The sequence below is a fragment of the Myotis davidii genome, unplaced genomic scaffold (assembly GCF_000327345.1).
Source record: "Myotis davidii unplaced genomic scaffold, ASM32734v1 scaffold184, whole genome shotgun sequence".
NCBI classification, from domain to species: Eukaryota; Metazoa; Chordata; class Mammalia; order Chiroptera; family Vespertilionidae; genus Myotis; species Myotis davidii.
This window is the reverse complement of record NW_006297021.1, coordinates 6,548,777-6,559,557: the sequence shown is the minus strand read 5'-3', so window position 1 is coordinate 6,559,557 and position 10,781 is coordinate 6,548,777. Positions and strand designations below refer to the sequence as shown.

Below are 10,781 nucleotides of genomic sequence, written 5' to 3'. Positions count from 1 at the left end.
CTGGGGTGCTGTTCTGCTCACTTCCCATGTGTCAAAAACATAAGTTTTGGGACTGCATTTGAAGGAGGTGACAATTGCTCCAATCAAAGTGAAAATATGTTTCCAGTCTATTGATTGATCGGCTACTCATATGTACTTTTGGAAGGTTCATTGGATTGGGTACTGTTTGCATGACATCATCACTTTTAGATTTCTTCATTTGAAACAAATAAATGTAAACTATATCTGAATCCATATTAAGTATGTTATGCACACCCATCAGTACGTATGACCATGTATACTTAACTGAGCACTCATGCTGTGCCGGCTTGTGTAAAAGTGGCTCATGTTTATGGTATTTCACTGACTACCTATGATGTAAGTACAATTACTACCCCTATTTTTTTTTAAATGTATTTTTACTGATTTCAAACAGGAAGGGAGAGGGAAAGGGAGATAGGAACATCAATGATGAGAGATTGATCGGCTCCCTAGGGCCACAAACCAGGCATGTGACCTTGACCGGAATTGAACCCAGGACCCTTCAGTCCCCAGGCTAACGCCCTACCCCCTGAGCCAAACCACCTCAGGCGATTACTAGCCCTATTTTACAGTTGAGAAAACTGCGGCTTAAGAAGGTTGGGTAACAGCCAAGGTCACATGGCTAGTAGGTAAATATTACCGCACTCCAAATTGCTCAATAACTCATTGTATTGATGATGCTGTGTTTTACTTTAATGAAACGCACAGGGGCTGTGGTGTAACTGCTTTTAACTTCGAATGAAGCGCCCCGCTGAGCTCCAAGTAGAAAATAAACAGGAGGACAGGTGTGACTTGAAGAGAGTGATGGGGGTTGTAACCCGAAGCCTCAGCGCCCGCAGCGCCAGCAGCTCTGGAGGCTGCACCCAGCCCTGCGTCCCTAACCTCCCCTGGGCCTGGCCTCTCTTTCTTCCAAAGTTGGAGCTCTCCTGGGTGGGAGGGGGCGGGAGGAGGGGGCCGGTGACGTCACTCGGGAGCAGGGATAAAGCTCCCGGGGCGTCCCAGCCAGGACACTGCCCAGGGCGCACAGAGGGCTGTCCGGCTCAGGGACTCTCTCGCCTTGTGGAAGGAGACCCAGCAGGCACCATGCCCCAGAACGTGGTCCTCCCGGGCCCTGCGCCCTGGGGCTTCCGACTCTCAGGGGGCATCGACTTCAACCAGCCTCTGATCATCACCAGGGTAGGTGTTCTCCCTTCTGCTGCTGCAAGTCGGGGACCCCGTGGAGCGGAGAGTGGCCATGGAGCCCCGGTGCGCGGGTGGTGGGCCCTCTGCCTGGGACTGGCAGTTGGAGGGGCGGCAGCAACTTGGCAAAGTGAGGTTTGGAGGATGCAGAGCCGCTGAGAGAACTGACCTGTCAGCCGCAGCGGTCCGCCTGCATCCTCTCGGTCCCCAGCAACTTTCCGCCAGCGTTTCCTCTGGGCTCAGAGGGGGCGAGGGGGCGAGGGTCCTCTCTGGCCTTCACCCTCTACTCTGGCCTCCTCCCAGTCACAATGCGGGGGGCGCGGGAAGGAGAGATGGGGCGCTGCAGGGAGAGAGATGGTGACCCGGGAAGGAGAGAGAAAGGACCGACACTGGGGCTGTTTCTTGTCTGGATGGAAACTTCAGCCGGGCGCTGTTCACGGGCGCTCCCTGGGTCCGCCCAGAGGGAACCACTCTTATCAGCCCAGACAGGGAAAACATTACTAATCGGTGTCCCTAGGTTTCCAGGCATTTTGGATAAATATTTTCCAAAGCTGGGAACTTGGCTGAGAAATCAGCACCTATAACTGGAACTACAAAGAAAACGGGTCAGGTCGTTTCGTTTAATCTGGTGGAAAATCAGCATTCAGCCTAATAACTCTGAAAATAAGGCTTTGCTATCAAAGTCAAGCTTTTCTTACTCGAAATTCTTTACAGTATTGTCTAGTCGGAGGGAAAGAAAAAGGAAACTCTGGGGTTTCTGTCTTCTCCATAAACTTCTATTTAGTCTAGTTGATTTCTTTCTAACACAAGTATTTGCCTTAAAAGAAAATTATTTCTATCATCACATAGAAATCATAGTAAACCTAATACTTTTATGCTTTATTTTTTCTCTTCCCTGATGCTTATACTGCATCTTATAAACGTATACTTTATAATCTGATTTACTCACATAGGTTTTTGAACAAGATAATACCGTTTAAATTCTGCTCTTACTTATACGTCTATGAGATTTGGGAACCAATTTCTTTTTTTAAAAAAATACCTTCAAACATGTATCATACAAAGGCACACCATGGAACATTTCAAGCTTTGTTTTACATTTTTCAGGAACATATAAACACATCTGACATGCGTTTTTGTATGAGACATGAAAACTTAACCTACCCCCAAAAACGTTCCTGAGTAAACTAAGCAGAAAAGGGTTTGGTGATCTGGGCCAAGCAGTGCCTTTTATGGATCTACCAAAGAAAACAGTTTCCATTATCTCTACTAAGAACTATTTTTAAAGTTTCTGAAGTATCGTTCTCATTTGTTTATATTAAATGAAATAAGCTTTTGAGTTCCAACAAAAGATAAATCATATTTATATTAAACCCTAAAGAAATAATTAAGTGATTTACAAAGGGAGTATCTTGCTATTTCTACGGAGCACGTCAATATGATTCATCTTGTGTTTGAAAGTCGAGCTGTTGACATTTGGAACAATGTTTATTTAAAGCCGTGCGTACATTCTGGGGTTGGACTGCAGGCGCTCTTTGTAAACATGTTTGATATGATGACAATTATTACTTGGGAGGCCAAGTCTGGTTTGAATTTTTAACTCATTACTAATTGTATTGATCATCGTGACGCTTGGTTCAGGAACAGTGCAGCACCGTGCATTGTTCATTTGACCATGCCTCTTCTCTTTGATTAACTTAACTCACGGAGGCAGGTAAAACTGAGCTGCCCTGTGTTCCACGGATCCCCCAAACCATAGGTGATCCATGTTGAATAAATGAAAACACATCCGCGTGAACTTTTTTGCCTTAGTGAACACCTAATTGAGACTATTTCCACTGAAACTGTAAGAGTACTAAAAATCTTTTGGAAAAAGACTAGAAGATATTGCAAAAAAGTAATGAGCATTGTTGTCCATAGGTAGTAGGAGTATTCTATTACTTTTATAATCTTTATATTATGTGGAAAGGAAGTGAATAAGGTTGCTTGCCATGCGCTCTCCTAAACCCTTTATTTATATACACAGACTCACTCACATCTCACAATAATCCAATGAGAGCAGGAGTGCTATGATCCCCTTTTACAGATGGGGAGGGGGAGGCCTCGAGAGATTCATTAACCAGCGGAGGACAAGGGGTGGAGCAGAACCGACGCCAGGTCTACCTGCCTCCAATGTCTGCACTCTGATGTCCACACATGGGAAAAATCTGCTTACTGTACAGAGATTTCCAATAGGTGTTCTGTGCCATCCAATTCATCACCTGCTTCTGTTGATTCTCTATCTTTAACATCTACCACTTTTCTTTGTTTCTACCACTGTACCTCTTCAAGATTTCATAACGTCCTGCTGAGCTGTTTGTCTCCCTCCCCAATTTCCCCTGCGTGTCCTTCCCAGCCATCTTCAGGAGATGCAAGTTTGCTCCTATCTTCCCCATTCTTACACACCCCTCAGTAGCATCACCAGAGCATCTATATACATAAAAGCCTAACCAACCAGCCGACCGGCTGGTAGCTATGACACACACTGACCACCAGGAGGCAGACGCTTAATGCAGGAGCTGCCAAGCAACAGCAGCTTTGAAGAGTGCCCTCTCGAACTCTGGGACCCCTCAGGGGATGTTGGACTGCCCGTTTCAGCCCGATCCCTGCAGGCCAGGCCGAGGGACCCCACTGGTGCACAAATCTGTGCACCAAGCCTCTCATAGTGGATAAGATGTGTGGTCTTTACACACCCAGGGCTTTCACCCTCTATCCCAACTCGAGTTTCTAACTCTATTTCCTCCCTCTCTGGCCCTCTCTCCCCCTTTCTTCCTCCCACCCATCAATAGGCAGCAGTCCCATGACTCTGGATTACTCACGGTTTCTCTAACAAACCTTTGCTCCCCTACCGTTTTCCTCCAGAATTCTCTTCCCCACTCCACCCCACTGTCCTCTATGTAGCATTCGGCCCCTTTGACTACCATAGCTTCTGACCTATGACCTCTCCTCATATCTCACCTGATACCACAGATGTCTGAGTACATCTGTATCCCACAAACCACATGCCTCCCAAGGGCAGGAACTTTCAAATCTGGGGGTTACTCAGCACCAAGTACAATGCTTTGTACATCATATATGTTACAGAATAAATATGACACAATATGAATGATTGACTAAACTGCTCACTTTTCAACATAACTATCACAAATAAGTATAGATTGTGTCCACAAAAATATCCTACGATAAAGATGAATGACAATTCTTTTGTTAATTGATTCGTCTATTTTAGATATGTATGCAAAGGAATGAAATACCAATGCTTCCACTTAATGCCACAAAAAGTCCCATAAGTGAGATGTATTCCTCAAGTCAATTAAATCCATGTTTGTCCTCCTACCAGCCACCCCCACCTCCCTCCCTCACACAATACAAATCTGGACTCAGCCATGCTGCTCGATAATGATCCTCTGCTACACCAGGGCTGGGGCACCGGGTTATCAATGTCATTCTCTCCATCCACTGAAATACACCCCACCATTGCTTACAATCTAATTAATCTGTCAGGTTGATCTTTATACCATAAAAAGGAACATCAGAAGTAAGGTATATCAAAGACCAGACATTCTCAAAAAAATGAGCAATTGAATGTGACACAGACAATTTTTAGGAGAGCAGTTTCTAGCCAGTAGGTGTTCTAGACTTTGTGCAATATAAGTTATGTTGTGGTGTTGAGCTCGGGGAGTGGGAAGCTTTTGCCGCCACCAGATATAACTGCCTAAGCATTCCACAGAATAAAGCCCGGGGCTCACATCTCTAAGTGAGCAGCATCTCTTTTCTTGGCAGGAAGAGTCTAAGGAGTCTTTCTTTTTGAAGTGTGTGGACCACCCAGAAGGTGGGTCTACTATCACTGCCAAGTTACAGATCATTTGTTTTCACAAAGGGTCCAATCTGGAATAAAGTGCAAGGTTCGTTTGTGCACATGATGGAGAATTAGCGTATACATCTGCTGCCAGCATGTCCTTTCCCACTCAATTCCTCTTCCCCCTCCCCTCTCCCCGCTCCTTCCTATTCAGAGCACACCCAGGTTCAAGATCACTGCAACTGAGAATGCTATGTGCACTTGGGTACCAACACAGGCAATGTTAATGCAGACTTGAGTTTTCCAGGCTTTACCATAGAAATGTGTATTACTTTAACATGAACTGTATTTGAAGTTTGAACTTTTAGAAAGAAATGTATACAGCTGAATGCAATCCCTTTCCAGGATTCAAGTGTAGCAAGAAAGTTGATGTGATTAAAAATCTATTTAATTTTGTTCTTCCAAAGACGTGTCTGCATGGAAGTGCTGGTTCCTATGTGCATAACATTCATCCATCCCATAAATATCTACTAAGTGCAGGATGTGTTGCATGTGGGAGGCACTGTGAGGGACACCATCGTAACTTAATTGGTTTCTGTGCTCTGAGAAGCTCACATGTCAGTAGAAGAGAAGGGACCTGTGCATAAACCACTGTGATAGAACCTGTCCAGGATTCCATGAAATGAAGCATGACCAAAGAGAAAGGAGGAGTTGGGGAGAGAGAGTACCTGTGGGAGTGGCATGATGGGATAGTGGAGGAGCTTGAGCTATAAAGTTACATAGATCCATGATGGAATTTCAGATTTTCACTGCATGTGTGACCTTAGGCAAGTTCCTTATACTTTCTGAGCATCAGTTTTCTCATCTTAAAAGATCATCTTGAGAATTCAGTGAGATTGTAGTTCTCAATAATAATACAAAATCAATAATAACAATTTATATATGTAAAAGACTAAGCAACCAGCCGACCAGCCGGTAGCTATGACATGCAATGACCACCAGGGGGCAGACACTCAACACAGGAGCTGCCAAGCTGTGGTGACTTGGCAGCTACAGTTCTCAGGTGAGGCACCTGGAACTAGAGAGGAGGGAGCCCGATACTAGGGTGCATCACCCAAGAACTGCCCTCTCACCCTCAGGGGATTCGAAGAGCCAGTTTGGGCACAATCCCTGCAGGCCAGGTGCACCAGGCTTCTAGTAATATTATAATAGTTTTCAACCCTGGCTGCACAATAGACTCACCCCAATAACTTTAGTACATACTCATGCCCAGATACTACTTACAGAGATTCTGGGTTAAGTGGTGTGGGTATGGCTCTAGAAATGTAGACTGTGGGTGCTAGAAGGTTTGAATGCCAGGAGAGGCACTGGAGTTTATTTGTACACAAGGGAGAACAACCAAATAATGGGGTTTCTCAACATTTTGATCCATGCCCCACTGTAAGCCCATCAGTATATACTTGTCTTGCTCCATAACTATTTCAATCATTTTTATTATTAACATGAAAATCCCATAAGGGCCATATCTTGGACTTCCCTTGTGTCTCCCACAGTAAACAGAACATTACAGATGTTTCATCTCTGTTTTAAATTATTTTTTTTCCAAACAGACCCAAGTAATAGGTTGATGTGAATAATGAAAACCATCTGAGGCACTTGTTAAAAACACACATTCCCTAGCCTCTCTGCCAGAGCTTCTCTGCCAGTGTTCATAATTCCAGAAATCCAGAGCTGGGTGAGAGTCCATGGTCAGCACGGACCCCAGGTGGTCCTTCTAATCAGACAGGCCTGAAAACATGGCGCTCAGGGATTAATGGCAGTACTCTCTCCAGTGGTCTCTCCAATGCTTTTGACATTGGAGGCCCTACTGACCTGAATAATAAATAATCCATTGAAAACTCTTTACCTCATTTTAGCTCTCTTGTCTCCTAATTTGGGAAAACATGTTAGTAATAATATAAAATAATATAATAATATCAAGTAATGCGTGGAAATAATATATTCTTGTGTTTAAACATAGAGTTTAACTTACTAAAACCAGACCAACGTAGTGGTCATTTTCTGACCACTAGACCAATTGAACTTGAGAACTTGGAAGAAGTGAAAAACAGTGTTTTCTCCTTCTGTCTCATCCCTGTCTCTACATACTTTTTTCTTTCTTACCAACTCTCTCCTTGGAGATCCCAGGACATCCGGGTTGAAGTGGGGTCTGGCCATCACTACCAACCTCTGAAACATCGTGTGTCAGAGCTGTGTACAGCTGTTCCCAACTTTAGTTAAGAAGCCATGGGGTTACTTAGACACTTCTCTGAAAATAGGGGCAGTCTTCCTTGTCCAGCCTGTCTTCAAGCTGTTGCAGTGGTCAGATTTATTAGAAAAAGCTTTGCAAATGTAATATTTGGGATAAACATAAAATAATGTTATTAACATCCATATCAATGCTGTTAATAACATTTAGAATATTCAGTATCTAAGTTTAGCACACCAGATGTCTCTGTTTAAAACTTATATAAACAGATACACACACAACTCTGCCTTCCACTCGTCCTAACCAAAGCTAAAAGTTAGCCTTTTCTAAATCAAGAGTGAGCGTTGTATCACCCAAATCTATTTGATTATATTAGAAAAGCCTGGTGAGGCTTTAAAAGCATATACATTAACCAATGTTTTCTCATGCTTTGACTCAAAGAAAAACATTCTGATCTTAGAGTTTTAAAAATTAGATAGTACAGATTTTTAATGAACTCTAGCTAGAGAAAATTAAAAGTTTAAGATTATTTTTATCCCTACAAGTCACATCAGGGCTGCAAACTTGTTATTCTTCTAACAGTTCTGGGTTTGGGAGAATTTCTAAATGGAAAACATCTATGAAATGCCCCCCAGAGGCTGAGATGTAACCATCCCCAGTTGCCTTCACCCGAGTCCTATCAACTATCCCTAATGGAAAGTGACCCTGATCACTGCAGTACCGTGATCACAGAAGTAGGGTGAGTACAAGAAACATCTCAGTGATGAGGCTGAAGATTTAGGGCATGTGAGAATTTACTATTTTAGCAATTTTGCTTATTTAGATGAATCTTGGATCTCCCTTAGAGCCACAAAGTGAAATAGAGTTAATAGCTAGACTAAAAAAATGCAGGGGGGAAATGGATTAATGACTGAGCCTCAGGTAAAACATTAGGAACAGTTTATTCCTGGAGCAGTTTCAGATTTAAGTCAAGTTCTATGTATGTATTATTCTGCTCTAAATAGTGGAAACTGGCAAGTGTGACAATGATAGGTTGACGTGAATGGCACTAATCTTCAGGCATAAAAGAAAAAGAAATAAAGTATTACAGATGTCCCCCTTTTTTCCCACTGACCCCCTCCATCCTGCACCCACTCTTCCCAGGCCTTCACCACACTATCATCCGTGTCCATGGGCTATGCATATATAGATGTAAGTTCCCCGGTTAATCCCTCCCCACCACACCTCACCCCCACCTTCCCACTAAGATTCGGGGGTTGGTTCCATGCTTCTGTGTCTCTCGATCTATTTGTTCATCCATTTGTGTTGTTCTTTAGATACCACAAGAGTGAGATCACATGATACCTATCTTTCTCTGACTGGCTTATTTCGCTTAGCATAATAAAATGTTGCATCTTGTTAGTTGTTTTCTATTTGTTCCATCTGTTCTCCACTCATGAAGAAGAGACTGGATGGATAGAAACTTCCCCTGTGTCTGCAGTTCCCAGGGATTCTAGACTTTCAATACTAACTCACACTTAGCCTTTAATGATCTATGATAATAAAAGGGTAATGTGCTAATTAGACTGGACAGACCCGGGGCCGGAGGGAAGCCGAGGTCCCAGGTGCCAGAGGGAAGCCGGTGCTGGCAGCCAGGGGAAGGGAAGGCCTACTCTTGCACAAATTTCGTGCATTGGGCCTCTAATCTATATATATAAAAGCCCAGCGACTGGACCAGCAGAATGACCAGAATGACCAGTGGCTATGACATGCACTGCAGCAGCCAACCAGCCTGACCCGGTCCCCAATCGGCCCCCAACACCCCCAATCGGGGGCAGAGCTGGCTGGCCAACCATCCACAGCCCCTCCCCTGGCCAGCCCTGCCCCTGAGGCCCCTCCCCTCCACTGGCTTGGCCCAATGGGCCCCCATCAGGGCAGGCCAGCCAGACCCCACCCATGCACGAATTCATGCACTGGGCCTCTAGTTTGTTCATAATTTCACTTCTTCTTAACAGCTAGTGTGATGGCCCCATCTTCCTCCTTGCTCTGATGCAGGGTAGCCCAAGCTTACACTGTGTCTTTCCTTGGAGGCACCTGTCTTTCCTAAAATTGCAGGCTAGTTGGTTGCCCTGCAACTTCAGCTCTCTGAAGAGCTCATAAAAGTTACAACTGAATTTATTATGTGGATTATTCTATTAACTCTAAAGTGATTCTCTTTCAAGCTTTCCACATCCTAAGTAACCCCTGAGTGACTCATAACTTACAGGGATGCTAACGCAGTTTCAATTCAAATATAACATCTCCCTAAATTCAGTAAAGTTCTATTCCCAAATAGTTTGGGCTGACAAAAGAAACCTAAAAGAAAAAAAAAACGCAAATTATTTTGTTTAAAGCAAAGAAAATATGATTCAAACAGGGCAATAGGAAGGTGTTTTAAAAAGAATAAAGCGAGTCATGATAAATGAAATGTGGTTTGTAAAACACAAAATTACTTTGCATGATGGGAAAAGAGAGCTAACACAATTGATCAATTAAGAGTCATTGTAAGTTAGATTTATGACTGCCTACCCAGTAAGACATTTAAAGTGTTGCCAAGCTGAAATACAGATGTCAGGCACAAAACTCCGGATATCTGCAAGATGTTGATGTTTTTTGTAAGTGGTGCCATGATTTCTTCCAGATTACTCCGGGGAGCAAGGCAGCAGCTGCCAACCTGTGTCCTGGAGATGTCATCCTGGCTATCGACGGCTTCGGTACAGAGTCCATGACTCACGCTGATGCACAGGACAGGATTAAAGCGGCAGCGCACCAGCTGTGTCTCAAAATTGACAGGTGCTCTTTAACTGATGGCGCTAAAATGTGATCTGTTTGGCAGCAGAACCTGAACCAAAATGATAAATGATCTCATCCTCCCTGTGAGAAAGGTGTCTCAGAATCTAGGAGTTTGACTGGCTTTTTCCTAGATCAGCCACTTTGGTCTGTTCTTCCCTGACATCAGTCAATCTCTAGTTGATTTTGTTAAACCATTTCTAAAAGGAACTCTCCGGAATGTCAGCATAGTGAAAGAGGCTAATGGAATTTTTTTCCTGGACTGATCCCGTTAATTGACAATGAAAATAGAACCATAAAAGGTATTGGCCACAGGAACACTACACAGCATGGCCAGTTGCCCTGCTATTCTAAATGTGGTAGAAAATGGAATTCAAAGATTCTCCTAAAAGAATCTCTTGGCTTGACAAAATATGGTCATGTTAAAAACTGGTTGCTGACATGCTGCAGGCCATTGGCTGTTTTGTACAGAATTCAGCCCAGAAGAATCTCACAAGGTGTGAGTGTGCGTCCATGAGTATATTAGATAATGAGACATTTCTGACCAAAAACAGTCTTAGGTCGTTGAAATGGAGATGAAACAACTGTGGAAACAATGTTTTGTGACATGGCTGTTAGCGTGTTCACAATCTCCCCTGCTGGTACAGAAGGCACACAGTCGATCTGCCATTTGATGGGGTGAAATTG

General features: G+C 43.7%; 1 protein-coding gene across 4 annotated transcripts in view; it reads left to right on the top strand.

Moving 5' to 3' along the window:
- The first annotated feature begins 1,010 nt into the window (after positions 1-1,010).
- PDLIM3 (PDZ and LIM domain 3) overlaps positions 1,011-10,781 on the top strand; it is a 29,255-nt gene continuing 19,484 nt past the window's right edge. For 3 of the 4 annotated variants that reach the window (XM_015569779.1, XM_015569777.1, XM_015569778.1), the window contains exons 1-2: positions 1,012-1,197; positions 9,946-10,097. In XM_015569779.1, the coding sequence (XP_015425265.1) occupies positions 1,105-1,197; positions 9,946-10,097 (245 nt within the window). In that variant the 5' untranslated portion in view covers positions 1,012-1,104. Of the gene's footprint in view, positions 1,198-9,945; positions 10,098-10,781 lie in introns of all 4 variants that reach the window. The other variant, XM_015569776.1, reaches the window with a different exon arrangement.